This window comes from Rutilus rutilus, assembly GCF_951802725.1.
Source record: "Rutilus rutilus genome assembly, chromosome: 23".
NCBI lineage: Eukaryota > Metazoa > Chordata > Actinopteri > Cypriniformes > Leuciscidae > Rutilus > Rutilus rutilus.
This window is the reverse complement of record NC_140233.1, coordinates 16,899,002-16,912,825: the sequence shown is the minus strand read 5'-3', so window position 1 is coordinate 16,912,825 and position 13,824 is coordinate 16,899,002. Positions and strand designations below refer to the sequence as shown.

Sequence of the window (13,824 nt, the reverse complement as noted above, 5' to 3'; positions counted from 1 at the left end):
TGTCAACTTTTTTTATATACTACCCTTCCAATAAAAAAGCATTTTGATTGTTGTATTTATCCATCAGGATAGATAAACATGTTCAGTAGACTAGCCTACTGGTAAAAAGTTTGGAAAGATTACTATTTTTAATGTTTTTTAATGCTCATCAAGCCTACATTTATTTGTGAATACAGAAGAAAAAAAAACGGTAATGTGAAATATTACAATTTAAAATAATAGTTTTCTATTTTAATATACTTTAAAATATAATTTATTCCTGTGATGCAAGACTGAATTTTCATCAGCCATTACTCCAGTCTTCAGTGTCACATGATCCTTCAGAAATCATTCTAATTTGCTGATTTATTATCAATGTTGGAAACAGTTGTGCTGCCTAATTTTTTTTGACCGGTACTCTATCTATCTATCTATCTATCTATCTATCTATCTATCTATCTATCTATCTATCTATCTATCTATCTATCTATCATATGTCTGTCGATAGATCTATATCTAAAAAACAGAATAAATTACTTGAAAAAGAAAAATTAGTCACCTTATTATGCTCATATACTCATTAAAGGTTTAAGTAAACAAGAGAAATGACCTCAGGTGGTGTGAGACTCCTGTAAAGCATAAATAGCTAGTGTTCAAACCACGTACATACGTCACTCCTCCTAAATTGAATTACGTCAGCATGTTTGTGAGCTCAGCAATCCACACGTGAGTGAGCGCGAAACTCAAACACTCTCTTTCTACGCACTACGTTAGCATTATTTATCACGGAAGCGAACTATAAAGCGAAGTTGTATAGATCCGGAAAGGTAGGCCGGCCTAGGTCTTTTGCCGAGACACAATATGGCCAAGCGTAAATAGCCCATGAGACCTGGAAAACAACAACAATAAATAAATAAAATTCAACTTTGAACAGGCCAGTAGGCTCTAGGGCTGGAGAGGAATTATTGCCCTTTATTGCTGTCAAAACCAACTTTCTGTTTACGTATGATTCATTCCTACTATGCAGTGCATTTTCATGCATCAGGAGACCGAGGTCACATTTTTCCACTCCAGTGAATATTTTTCAGGGGTAGGTTCATTTATTGTTATTTTTTTTTATATAGACATATTTAAAGAACGTCAGTTGAAAAGTTGAAGATTTAGTGTTAGTTCAGTATTGTCTACATTTTATTATATAATTTATTAATAATGTGAATTAGCCTTTAATTTTGCTCTTTTTTTTTAACAGCCTATTTCTAAAGCTTTATTTATTTATTTTTTTAGTTATAGTTGTATTCATTTTAGCAATTTATTTCAGTTAGTTGCCAATGTAACATCTCTAAAAGGTTTTAAAGTTTAAGTTTTTTATCTAATAGGCTAGGCTACTTTTATTTTATTTCAACTTTATTTTCAAAAACATGTTAAAACTAAAAGTATTAAAAAAAACAATGCCTAGCCTACTGCATTACAGTAATTCTCCGTGTAAGTCCACAGTGTTCACACTAGATGGGGCAATAAGATCATTCCCAACAGTGACTGTTGAACAGCTTGATCTCTTCAAACCAGCTGTCAAGCCACACTGAACTGATATTTATACAGATTACAGTGATCAGTCTGAACAGCAAAACATTTTATTTTTATTTTTTATCTCATATAGGCAAGCATCGCGCGCACCTTAAAAATAAGGGGTTATTGTTTAAGGGGTTTCTAATTATTATTATTTTATTTTTCTTAAACTTCTAATGCAAAATTTCTACTCCAGTTTGCCTCGATGTGGCCCGGGCCCCGGGGCGAAGAAAGCGTCGTCCAAATTGTCAGACCAATCATAACGGAGTGGGAGTATTTGCGCGAGAAATGATGCGCTGAGTGTGCCTCTCGCGCGCTGTTCCTCCCAGCAGCATCAAAGCAGCAGCGATCAGCGCGCGACCACAGCTCAGGCACCTGCAGGTATGAATGCATTCAAAATGTTATTTCTTTAAATCTGCCAAAGCAATAGAGCGAGTTGTGCTGTTCTGTAACCTAATATGGCATTTTCTATGTGTTTAATTGTTGCAGTGCTGTTTTGGTGCAACTATGATGTGCTGAAATGTTTCGTGGTGATGCTGATTGCATTTAATCTATAGCAATTATTCGAGATGAGAAACCCTGACAGTATGTTTTTCTGCCGGTTAAAATGTTTAAAAGTTTCATGCAGTACCAACAGTATACGTGCAAAGCTTTTTTTTTTCATTCCTAAAGAGGGACGGTGACATCATAATGAGTTCTAATGCAACAATGTTGACCGTGTGCTCTATTCGTTCACATTCATTAACTAATAATAATCCAAATTATACTTGATAGGGTTGAATGTATTAACCATACATTGTACAGTAGATTTTGGCTACTTAAAGAGACAGTTCACTCTCAAAAAAGGACATTCTCACCCTCACCCTCATGTTATTTCAAACCTGTATGACTTTTTTTCTTCTTCTGTGGAGCACAAAAAAAGAGTCACATTCACATTCATGATATGGAAAAAAGATGCATTGAAAGCGACAGCTGACTAAGACTGTCAGTCTCCAGCCATCTCCATTTGTGGTCCATAGAAGAAATAAATTGGTTTGTAATGGCATGAGGGTCACTTTGTTGGTGAACTGTCCCTTTTAGTGTTTTATTTGACTGAAGGAATCGTAAACTTACTCTGCGATGATGTCTTCTACTGCTCTTTATCGGGATCGATTTCCGGCAGCATTTGTTGAGCACATTGGCTCACTTGTTGTATAAAGATATTCAAAACGGAAGTGTAAAACAGTCTAATTATGTTTGCATATTATTCATGCATGCTTTAAAAGTCGATTGCCTGATCAGATGTGTTTAGCAAATACACGAATGCACTGATCGCTCTCCATTTTCACACTTAGAGCCTCCTTGCTGTGCAGTGCATATGTGTGTTCTGAAAAACAAATGTGCCCAATCTTTGCTGATGAAGGCATATTCCTCTGCTGTTCCCTCTCACACAGGGTTCTAATGGTCTGTGACCTCTGTAATTGAGGAGCTAGCAACTATGTGATTGCCTCATATTCCATCATCGCCCTTCTTCATTTTCCCCAAAAACCTCCAGGCGACTCCAATGGTCTCCTTGTCTTCGGATTCCATTATCCGGTACGCAGTTGCTCCGGTGAGGGGCACTGATGACCCCTTTTGGTTATTGCGCTCCGTCCCTGCTGGCTTCCCACCTTTGTAACTGCATCCCCACTGCTGCTTGTGCATCTGGATCCACTTTATGTCGCCATGTTGAGTGCCTTTGAATGGTATGGCTGTCTTCTTCTTCTGACGGGGATGACAAGATCCGTCGGCCAGCGTACGGATCCGCTAACGCCCCCCGCCCCCGAATATGCCCACTCTATACGACTGGATGGCGACATCATCCTGGGGGGCCTCTTCCCGGTGCACGCTCGGGGCGAACGCGGCGCCCCTTGCGGGGAACTGAAGAAAGAGAAGGGTATTCATCGGTTAGAGGCCATGCTCTTCGCCATCGACCTCATCAACAAAGACCCCGACCTGCTGCCCAACGTGACCCTGGGGGCGCGCATATTGGACACCTGCTCGCGCGACACCTACGCCCTGGAACAGTCGCTTACCTTCGTGCAGGCGCTCATCGAGCGAGATTCTACCGACGTGCGATGCGCAAGCGGCGAGCAGCCGATCTTCGCCAAGCCGGACAAGATCATCGGTGTGATCGGTGCAGCAGCTAGTTCTGTCTCCATCATGGTGGCCAACATCCTACGCCTGTTTAAGGTAATTTCTGTCATTGCTACACTATTGGTTGGTGGATTTGCTTCAGGACCCACAAAACAAGAGGTAAACCGTGTTTAATGTGGTTTAGGATGTATTTTCTTCTACTTTTCAAAGCTTTAGTTATGGTTTTCAAGGCATGTCACACACCTGTCCATGCTAGCTTTTGCTTAATATGGCATAGTTTCAAAGATTTGAGGGATGAATTTGCGCCAAAATGCCGCAAAGTTTGATAGGATGCGCAACCTTTGACATCATCAACAATAGATATGGGATGCACGATATATCGGCACTCTGTAAAAGAAAATCGAAGCTGTAAATAAAAGATTATTGGAATACGTTTCACATTTAATTCAATACGCTACTTGGCATTTCTTTGTAATTATTTGTTATTTTTTTTAAATAAAACCTATTTTTTTCTTTTCAGTGCACTAGAGGTAGGCCGTATATATCGGTTTGACCCATAAACCCATTGATTGGTTTTTGGCTTGTTTTCCCACTTTTGTAGTTATTAGTATCGGCCTAATACATGGCCGATAATCAGTCTACCTCTAATTAGTGCCTTAGCGGTAATTGGTCAATATTACACATTTTATGTTAAAATGATCAGTATCAGCTGATATTGGATATTTAATTCAAATTAACACCTTTGCGCGCTCATCTAACACTTGTTTAAAGTTAATCTTTAAAAACACTAATAATTCAGTAATACGGTTGAATCTAATCTTTAGCAAATCTCAAAACAAATATGTAGCATTTTTAGTGTTTTATTTTAAGTGCATTTAGACAAAATAGTATAGAATTTTAAATATCGGCCTTTTATCGGTTATGGTAAATAATTAGAAGCTTATCTGTATTTTAATATCAGTGCATCCAAGCTACTTTTTTAAAAGTTCATCATAAGTGTATTTACATTTCCCACTTTACCTTACGTTACTTTTTATAATTTGAATTTAGCATTGTTTTTGCCCTGCTATAAACACGAAATAAAGAAATAGTAATTTCTTCTATCTCACAGAGTGATTCAGATGCATGCTCAGAGGAATTCATTGCACACACTTTTTGACAGCACTGTACTGACTTTTAGTGGATGTAGTAGCCTGTAATAGAATCTGTTTTGAGGGCTAATCAATAATCACTCGAGTCTCTTAAGCAGTAAACAGGGACTACTAATGATTATAAACGAACAGAAATTTGTCAGACTTTTCAGAATCATCTCCAATAGCGTTGAACCACTGGATCTGTAGATTCAATATTTTTCCGGATTGTCCTAAACGGATTAATTTGCTGTTATCTGGTGTTTATGCTGTGCAAAAAAATTTCTCCCTTTGAGTCACAAAAATACTGCCACTGGGTGTTTCATGTCTCATTAATAATTGACTGTCTGTTATAGATACTAAATATAGCTGGCTTGTAATTGGATCAAATAATGGGTGTCATGTTTTTCTGAAGAAAGCATTCACCTTTTCATCTGCAGAAAAGATTAGACACACCGTGACTTCATCTGCAGTTGAGATTATGAAAATAGAACCACAGAAATGGTTGGAGAGGGAAGGTGTGATTTGGGATGCGGCTGAAAGCCTTGTTTTCACTATTTATGGAGCATGTTGTTAATCTGATTGGTAGTTTGTGTCTATCATGTGCAAAAAGTTTGATCTGCATTGCAGTGTAACCAGTGTTGAAACTCGGCATGGACTTCAGACGAAGTGAGATGTCTGGCTGTTTACTTGTATTGAGCTTGTTGATTCGCTACTGCATTGTTCTTCACCTTGTGCATCAATCATTTAAATCAGATATCGATTGTGGATTTTTCTTTCATTTGTTTCTTTGTACAGTCGCAAGCTTTCATGGATCAATTTAAGCTGAGGCAGTAGATGCTTGATTCCCTTTGCTGTATTAGAAATTTTAGAGCGTCCCCGACTACGTAGAAAACATGTTATTGGATTACTTACCCTGAAATTCCGTCGTAGAGTATTTTCTGTTTCCTTTGCTCCTTCCTCTCATTGATCTGCAGAGACTGGACATTTGAAAGTGATATGTGTCTGGTCTCAAAACAGGATGTATTTGGGGAAGTCATTGAGTTTGTTTCTGCATTGGATTTACTGTAGCTCAAGGCTAGCAATTAGCTTAGTAAGAGAAAGTTAAGTAGATGTATCATGAACCGCTTCTGATCCGTAATCTAATGCATTGACTTTGGGAAGAAATTTCTGTCAGTATGCGATTCATTTTGCGCAATCCAGTCATCACTGCGCAACCAGCACAGTTAGCTTATCTCTTGCTAGCTATTATATTATATTATATGTCTAATGTCTTAAAGACATTTAAACAAAATGCTAAAGGTATATATTTTTTTAGGTATATTTGTGAAGTGTAGCTAAATGTTTATGATGTGATGATGCTATGGCTAATGTTTTTCCCGATGTAGCATTATGTTGCTATGCTAACCTCTGATGAGATTGACTTTTGTTTGCTAGCATCTATGTAGCGCATTCTGGCTAACTTTTTGGTCACTTGAATGTTTGAAAATGCTGTTAATACATTCGATTTGTTATTTGTTTCAAAAGTGAAGAGTTTAGCCAATCATAATGAAGTTCTTTTGCATAGTCTTAAAGGTACAGTAGCACAAACAACTTGTTCAGTTCTGAAGATGTGGTCACATAATGTTGTTTGCAATAGGAATCCATGTGATCAGGATTGTGAGGGCGAAGGATTTACCCAAACAGATTTTGCATCATGTTAGCAATCAAGTCACACATTTGTCACACAAACAGAACACTGCTTAGTTTGAAAGTGACTTCTGTGTTAATGTTGCCTTTTACATCACAACACTATTGAAAATAGACCTTTTTTCCTTGTGTAAATTTGCTGAAATTTCGCTAATATCTCAGAGAGAGTGGAAAATGGTTATGTTACTCTAAATTGCGACTGTTTTTGGTCAAAAAATTCTTAATAACATTTTCAATGGACTTAAACTGCTAAGTGTAGAATATGGCCTCTTCAAGCTTCTGCAGTGCTTCACATCACATGAAGTCAAAAATGTGTCCTACATCATGAATTAAAAAATAGTTGAGGTATAGATGGAACCCACATCTCCCTTACACTTAAACAGTTGTCCAAACAGCAATTGAGCTCAGCAATGGAGCACTTTATCACAGTCAGGTAAATGGGAAGTTAAGAGTCACACTGTCTACATGTATATTTAAGTAGTTCATCCACTCAGAAGTGTGAAATATATTCATGCATATTTCATGAAGGGTAAGAATAATGGAGACATCCAGTTCATCCAGTTCAGAAAATGACTTTATTGGTCACCATAGTGGCAGAATGTGTCGGAGCAGAGGCAATGCCCGCCTCATTCATCTAACTTGTGATGCAGACGTAAGACTTAAAACACAGTGACCGCCACGCGCCTGAGATCATATAGTAGTACAGACAGAGGGGATGATGAAGGGTGTGCGTTCAATAGAAAGAAAACAAATAGCTTTAAGTGAAGACATTTGATGCATTTATTGGATTTTGCTGTTTGGATGTACTTGTTTGTTTTCCTTTGTTTACCACTGTTATTTAATCATGTAGAAGCTACCCAGTTTGTCTTGTCTTATCTGGGTTTTTTTTTTTTTTTCATTTCATTTTTATTAGATTTTTTCCAATTCAAAAAGTAATGGCTTTAACTAATAAGGTGCCTTGAAGCTATTGCTGCAAACTTGAATGATCTGGCTAATAAATAATGCAATAAAATAACTTATTTCTCACAGAATAAATTAGCTGAAAATTGGAATTTCACTCGAAAAATTAAAACCTTTAATACACGTTACTCTGAAAACAAAGCAATCAGTTTGTAGAATGAAACATGAATACGGATGTGGGAGTGTGTAAATGTATATTTTTCAATTCAAGAAATAATGGCTTTTTTAATAAGGTCCCCTAAAGCAATTGCTTCATACTTAAATGATCTGAATCAATAAATAATGCAATAAAATATATGCTTTCTCACAGTGTAAATTGCCTGAAAAGTGCAATTTCAATCAGAAATACAAAAGAAAATCCCTGTAAATATATGTTTTTAAAAAACAAAGCAATCTGTGAACCATGAATGAAGTATGTAAGTGTGCATATGTGTAAATTGGCCTGATTTGTTTGGCATTCAGGGTATGATTGCCACCTCCAGGTCCCCATTATGGCATTAGGTTAAGTTAAGCGTCGTATCAGTCTTAATCAATACACAGCCTTAGCACAATCTGAGAAACGGAGGAGGGAAGATTTTCTTTCACAGTCGAGGCTGTGAAAATAAACATCTGTGTTTTCATGCCAGCCTCCTACGCCAACTCTCTTATACTGAGAAGAAAACTGGCCAGTGCACTGGTGTGACTGTCACCCTGTATTGACTCAGTGAAGAGATATGAGTGGGGTCAGTCCACCTGAGGGTATATGTTTTAGCACAAGACAGGAAATGAGGTCATAGAGCGTGAAGCTTGGAAATAGGGCTGCATGTTTCTTGAATGTGGAAATTGTCATACTGTACACTTAAAAAAAATATTTGATCAATAAGTTATGACAACATATGTTTTTACATTGCTTTAAATCATCCAAATAAGTTATACAGGATTCAACTCATTCAAGTCAGTTTAATTTAATTTAAGTTAAAAGAACTTAAACATCCAAGTTGATTGTACTTAACAATTTAAGGCAGCAGCAGTGGATGATATTTATTTTGTAAGGTACCGGATGTTAGGGGTTCTTCATTGACAGACCATTCAAAAGCTGCCATGTATTCAGATAAGGATTTATTTGCAAGAAACATTTTATGTTTATTTGTATGTTTTTGATTCATAATGAAGGTTTTTAGTTTAAGAATCGAACAACACTGATTGCACTGTATGTTTTTGATGCACTAAAAATAACCGACTCACAAGAATGATTTTTTTGGGAATCGGACTACAGTGAACGCTGTATGTTTTGAGCTGCAGATTCAGTTGTGATGTTACAGTGTATTGAGTATTTTCATACAGTGTGTTTTGCGCTTTAGATTCAGTTGTGATATACAGTGAATTCTGAGTATTAGTATGTTTTACACTGTAAATTGAGTTGCGATGTTACAGTGAATTGAGTATTTTTCGTTCAATCTTCTGTCCACATCAGAGGAAAAATGCACCATTCAGATCCTCATTCGAATAATTTTTTTAACTAACCCCGTTCTGATCAAGATATTTGGTTGCTGTATCAATCATGTGACTTGCTGATGTCACCACAAGAACACACACTACATTAGCATACCATACAGTGAAAAAAGACATCCATTTCATGATTTTTAAGACCCTTTAAAAACAGTCACTGTCTATAATATAAAATAAATCTGATTTATGTGTTGCTTGCAAAAATTATTATCTGAGTACATCATGGCTATACTTTTGAATTGACCGTCATAACTGACCATCACAACTAAATCTAAAGGACAAAACATATTGGACAAAAATAATCAAAATTCACTGTAACATCACAACTGAATCTGCAGCTCAAAACATACATTGTTCATTGTAGTCCGATTTCCAAACAAATCATTTTTATGAGTCGGTTTATTTTCAGTGCATCAAAAATATTAAAGGTATAGTGGAGGATTTTCTTTTTCCGGGTGGATCATCAAGACTATTGGTCCTCCTAATTGTCAATCATTCTGGTGATATGTTTACGTAAGGCCGTCGTACGTGCTTGCAAGTAAGCATGTATGAGCGATGCCGACAGCAAATTTTAAACAGAGCGTGCACGAGGAGAACTGGGCTCGTGCATGCTCTCTCACACACGTTTAATAGGCGTTCCCTCTCGGGAGCAGGTAGAGTGTTGCGCATGTGTAAGTGGAGAGGGCGGTTCTTTTCTAAAATTCGGAAAAATCCTCCACTATACCTTTAATTTTAAATATTAAATTACTTTTGAAATGGTGGTTTTCATTGAATCAGAGATGTACAGAGTGACCATTGTAGTCTAACAATTGACTATTTTAGTGAATCAAAAACACACAGTGAGTTCGATTCATGAACACATGACTTTTGAGACGGTGCTTTTTATTGAATCAAAAACATATTGGGCTACCAATGTATTAAAATTCCTGTTCAAATGACACTTATGAGCCGCTGCTTGAATCAAAAACATACTGCACAACCAATGTCTGATTCCTGATCAGTCTGATTCCTTAACGAAAGACTTTTATGGGTTGGTTGTTTTTAGTGAATTCAACACAAACTACAGCTTGAGATTAAAATAATTAATTCAGTTATTGAATTGTATTATGCTGCCTCTAAAAAGGCTGTGGAAAGTTGTCTGTTTAAACTATTTTTGCAAGAATTTTATTACGTATTCATTTTTTTATCACTTGGCATTGAGAATTTCATTTATTTTTTCTTAATATTTCTTCCTCAAAAGTGCTAAAATAATCTTTAGTAGAACTGATTGGAAACCATTTTTATGAGGAATCAGAACTGAAATCATTAAACTGGCTTAAAGTGCTGCATAAATGCATCCATGGATACTGTTTTGCACCTGGACCTTAGTGAAACACGTTTAGATGCTATTTATATGCCTGTTTTGTGTGCTATTCTTGAAACTTGCTATTCTGTGGTTTATGCAGTTCTATCTTCAGCTTGTAGATTTCCTAAACTGCAGACTATCAATGTTTTTAGGCCTCTGTTCCGCTCTGCTCTCAGCCCCAAACTGCACTTTATGCAAGATTCTGTACTGTAAAACATCCACATCATCAAATTGCTGATTACACCACCGTAATTGGGCTAATCAACAGCCGTTACGAACCTCCGCGGAGAAATAAGCCAGAAAAAAGCCACTTTGAAAGTAATATCTTTGCAAATTTGGTGTTTGCAAACTGTTGCGAACCTCTAGGAAAGTATCCCTTAGAGTTTTCACACTGGTTGCATCAAGTTCCCGCGAATTTAAGGATAGGACAAGAAAAACGCTGAAGGGCGTATTCACTAAATGCTGCAGTATTTCAACAACCTGCATCTTATTAGGCTCATTACAGAATGTGCTGTTTTCAAAACTCAATGCTATTTGTTGCAATTAACGTTGTACTGTTACTGTTTGCCGAAACCAGATGGTAAACAGAATTTCATTTGGATTTAGATGATCACAGCATCAGTTATTCATCAAGTAATGATCAAATGATGGAGACGAGCATTATAAATTGTCATAAATCCAGACTTGTAGTGCATAGTGCACGTATTTCGCCATTTTAAAGAGCCTGGATTGCAGTGGTGAAGCGTAACTACAGTCTGAGTAAAGTATGCCACATATCTTAGTCTGCTGCATCTTCCACATCCAAGAGTTCAGAACAAACCTGAAAGCTCTTTGTCAGTTTGTTTGAACAGTTAATACCACTCTTTCAGTGATTTTTTGGTCAGTGCTATTTAAAGTCCCCCTGTAGTCAATAATTTGATCCCTTAAAACTCTTCTGTGATCACCAAAATGATATATGTAGAGGTATTTTTTCATGTGAAAAAAAAAACTTCATGCCTTAAAATAGCTTGAATGTAACTCTACACCCTTGCTTCATTTAGTATGCGCAGATTCACGAATATGCAAATTAGCCCCGCCTCCACTCATTCACCTCAGCTCAGAGATTTACTCAGCCAACTAACTGAGGTAAACGCTGCAATAGTATTGCTCTCTACAACGTCGGACACATAACGGTAATTAATGTGATTAGCATTTTACTCGACTATGAAATCAAACAGCTAATAATGTGTTGATAATGTTACACAAACCATGTTCCCGTTCACCATCTCAGCGTCATATAGCCTAGTTCATCATAACGATATAGAGGGTTTTCACGACGCGTCATCAATTCGGAAGTCGGCCATTTTGGAGGTACTGAATGTAAACAGTGCCATTGAACTGAACGGACTCGCAAATTTGGCTGATTATTGCTTCTGAAAAATGGTCAAGTTTTGGTCTGTACTCATCGGTCGCACCGAGAAAAAACATTTCTAGTTCTATAGACTGCCGAAAGTTAAAGAGAAGAGTGCAAAAAACTGATGAAAGATGGCGTTTGTGGTTGAGAGAGGCACAGCATCAGCCACATGTGTAAATGAAGCGTTAACTATGGCTAAAATTTTGACGTATAATAGTTAACTATGGGTACATACACACTGTCAATCCGATTATCTTTGTATCCGATTGGAATATGATCTAAAATGATGTCCACACTCCACACTGTATTGCAACTGTTCAGAACCGATTTGTGTGTCCACGCAGCTCTTTGACAATACGGCAATGATGTTGCGTTGATGGAGAGGTTTGCATTTGCAATATAAATGTTTTCTTATTTAAATTTTACAATGTGGAAATGTATAGCCGCCGCGCTGGACTACTGCGTCTCGAGCTGCAGAACTGTAGGAGGCTGGTAGGTTACTGTATGCACAACTCTTTTTCATCCGCGCCGGTTTCAAAATACTTTTCAAAAATAATCATTTTCTGCTCGTCCGGCACTTTGCAACAACACAACCTTGTTTCGGCAGCGACTTTCAGCATGTTATAACAACGTCTGATGTTTATATTTTACGTGGCGTGAGAAAGTCACATACCACGAGAAAGAGCGTTCAGACTGGTGGATTTCCTGATATGTGATTTGAATAGGATATTAAACCACATATGGATGTAGCTTGAAACTGATTTCATGTGCTTTTTTTTGGACTGACAATCTGAACGTAGCCAATGTCGGGATACGAAAAAGAAGTAAGGACTAGAGAAGCTAGCTCGTTCAGATCTTTACCACATATTACCTTAAGTTTGTCAAAATTGAGCTCTTTCCTGCTTACCAAGTCCTTCTCTATATGATTTCGCAGCTTCCATGTGTTTTTCCCGTGGTTTAGACATCAGAAATTAGTGTAACAATGTGTTCAATAGTACATAAACAGTGCAATCCATGCCGTTGTTTACATCCGAGTACCTCCAATATGGCCGCGCATCCGGGTAACTGACCAAATCGTGACGTAGGTGAAAACCCTCTATACATCATACATCCGCTATATTGCTAAATCTACCCGCTTTTTCATATCAACAGAAAAATATACCAGGATAACATGGCTTCTCTCGAGATATTATATGCTAAAGCCCGACGGCTCGTTGACGTGATTGGTTACAAGGTAGTTTGCGACGTCAGAAACACCAGCGATTTCAAACGATTTCGAACTTTGGTTCACTGCAGTTTTAACGAGAAAACACGCAGCAATGGTGTGGAATTATGAATTTGCTCTTAGTTTGTCTTAAAGCATATTAAAAACACCACATAGACATATAAACAACATTAAAAACTTGATTTTCACCATCGAAGGAATTTAAAGCTGTAACTTTTTTTGTGTTTAAAATGTACAACATTTATATAATGAGCGAGTGCATTTTCCAAACTGTGCTTTTGTCTGATCCTGAATCATACGGTCCACCTATAATAAGTGTTTATATTAGGACTGTTTTAGACGGGTCGTACCACTGCGAAGTAGCACAGTTCCTGCGTTTCTTGTCATTGACATAAACAGAGAGAAGTAGCTCCGGCTACAATATTCTTCCACAAGACGCACACAGTTCTGTTTATTAACCGCTAGAGTGCCAAAAGTTATGGACTGCAGCTTTAATTATAAAATGGATAAATTAGCATTTTTTTAAAGTTAATCTGTGAGTGACTTGCGTATAGTTCTCCTTGTACATTGAGAAATTGTTTTAACATAATAAATTGCAGACCTTTAATAGAAACTTTAGTGTATTTTTAGTATATGTGCTTGTATCCTCATGAAATATACACAACTGAATTAATTGCCTTTGAATTAGTGCCACATAATGTAATGCTGCAAACTGAGGAACATTAAATATTTAGGAAACAGCAATAAGAGTGTCAATAAAACAGCAAAGGCTTCTGCTAATTGGTCTTTTTTTAGATTGTTTACCTGCATATTATCAAGCCTATATGCACTAAATGTCACGACCCTTTCATAATATGAATATGTTGATTTGATCAATGTAAATCAGTGGCGGCGTTTGCATACGGCAGAGTATGGCAGTTGCCATACCCTAGCA

General features: G+C 37.1%; 1 protein-coding gene across 2 annotated transcripts in view; it reads left to right on the top strand.

The window, feature by feature from the left end:
• The first annotated feature begins 884 nt into the window (after window positions 1-884).
• grm8b (glutamate receptor, metabotropic 8b) overlaps window positions 885-13,824 on the top strand; it is a 170,145-nt gene continuing 157,205 nt past the window's right edge. For both annotated transcript variants that reach the window (XR_014626003.1, XM_084397152.1), the window contains exons 1-2: window positions 885-1,926; window positions 2,979-3,756. Coding sequence is in view for 1 of the 2 variants with exons in the window: in XM_084397152.1 (XP_084253278.1) it covers window positions 3,250-3,756 (507 nt within the window). In the remaining variant the exon portion in view is untranslated. The remainder of the gene's footprint in view (window positions 1,927-2,978; window positions 3,757-13,824) is intronic.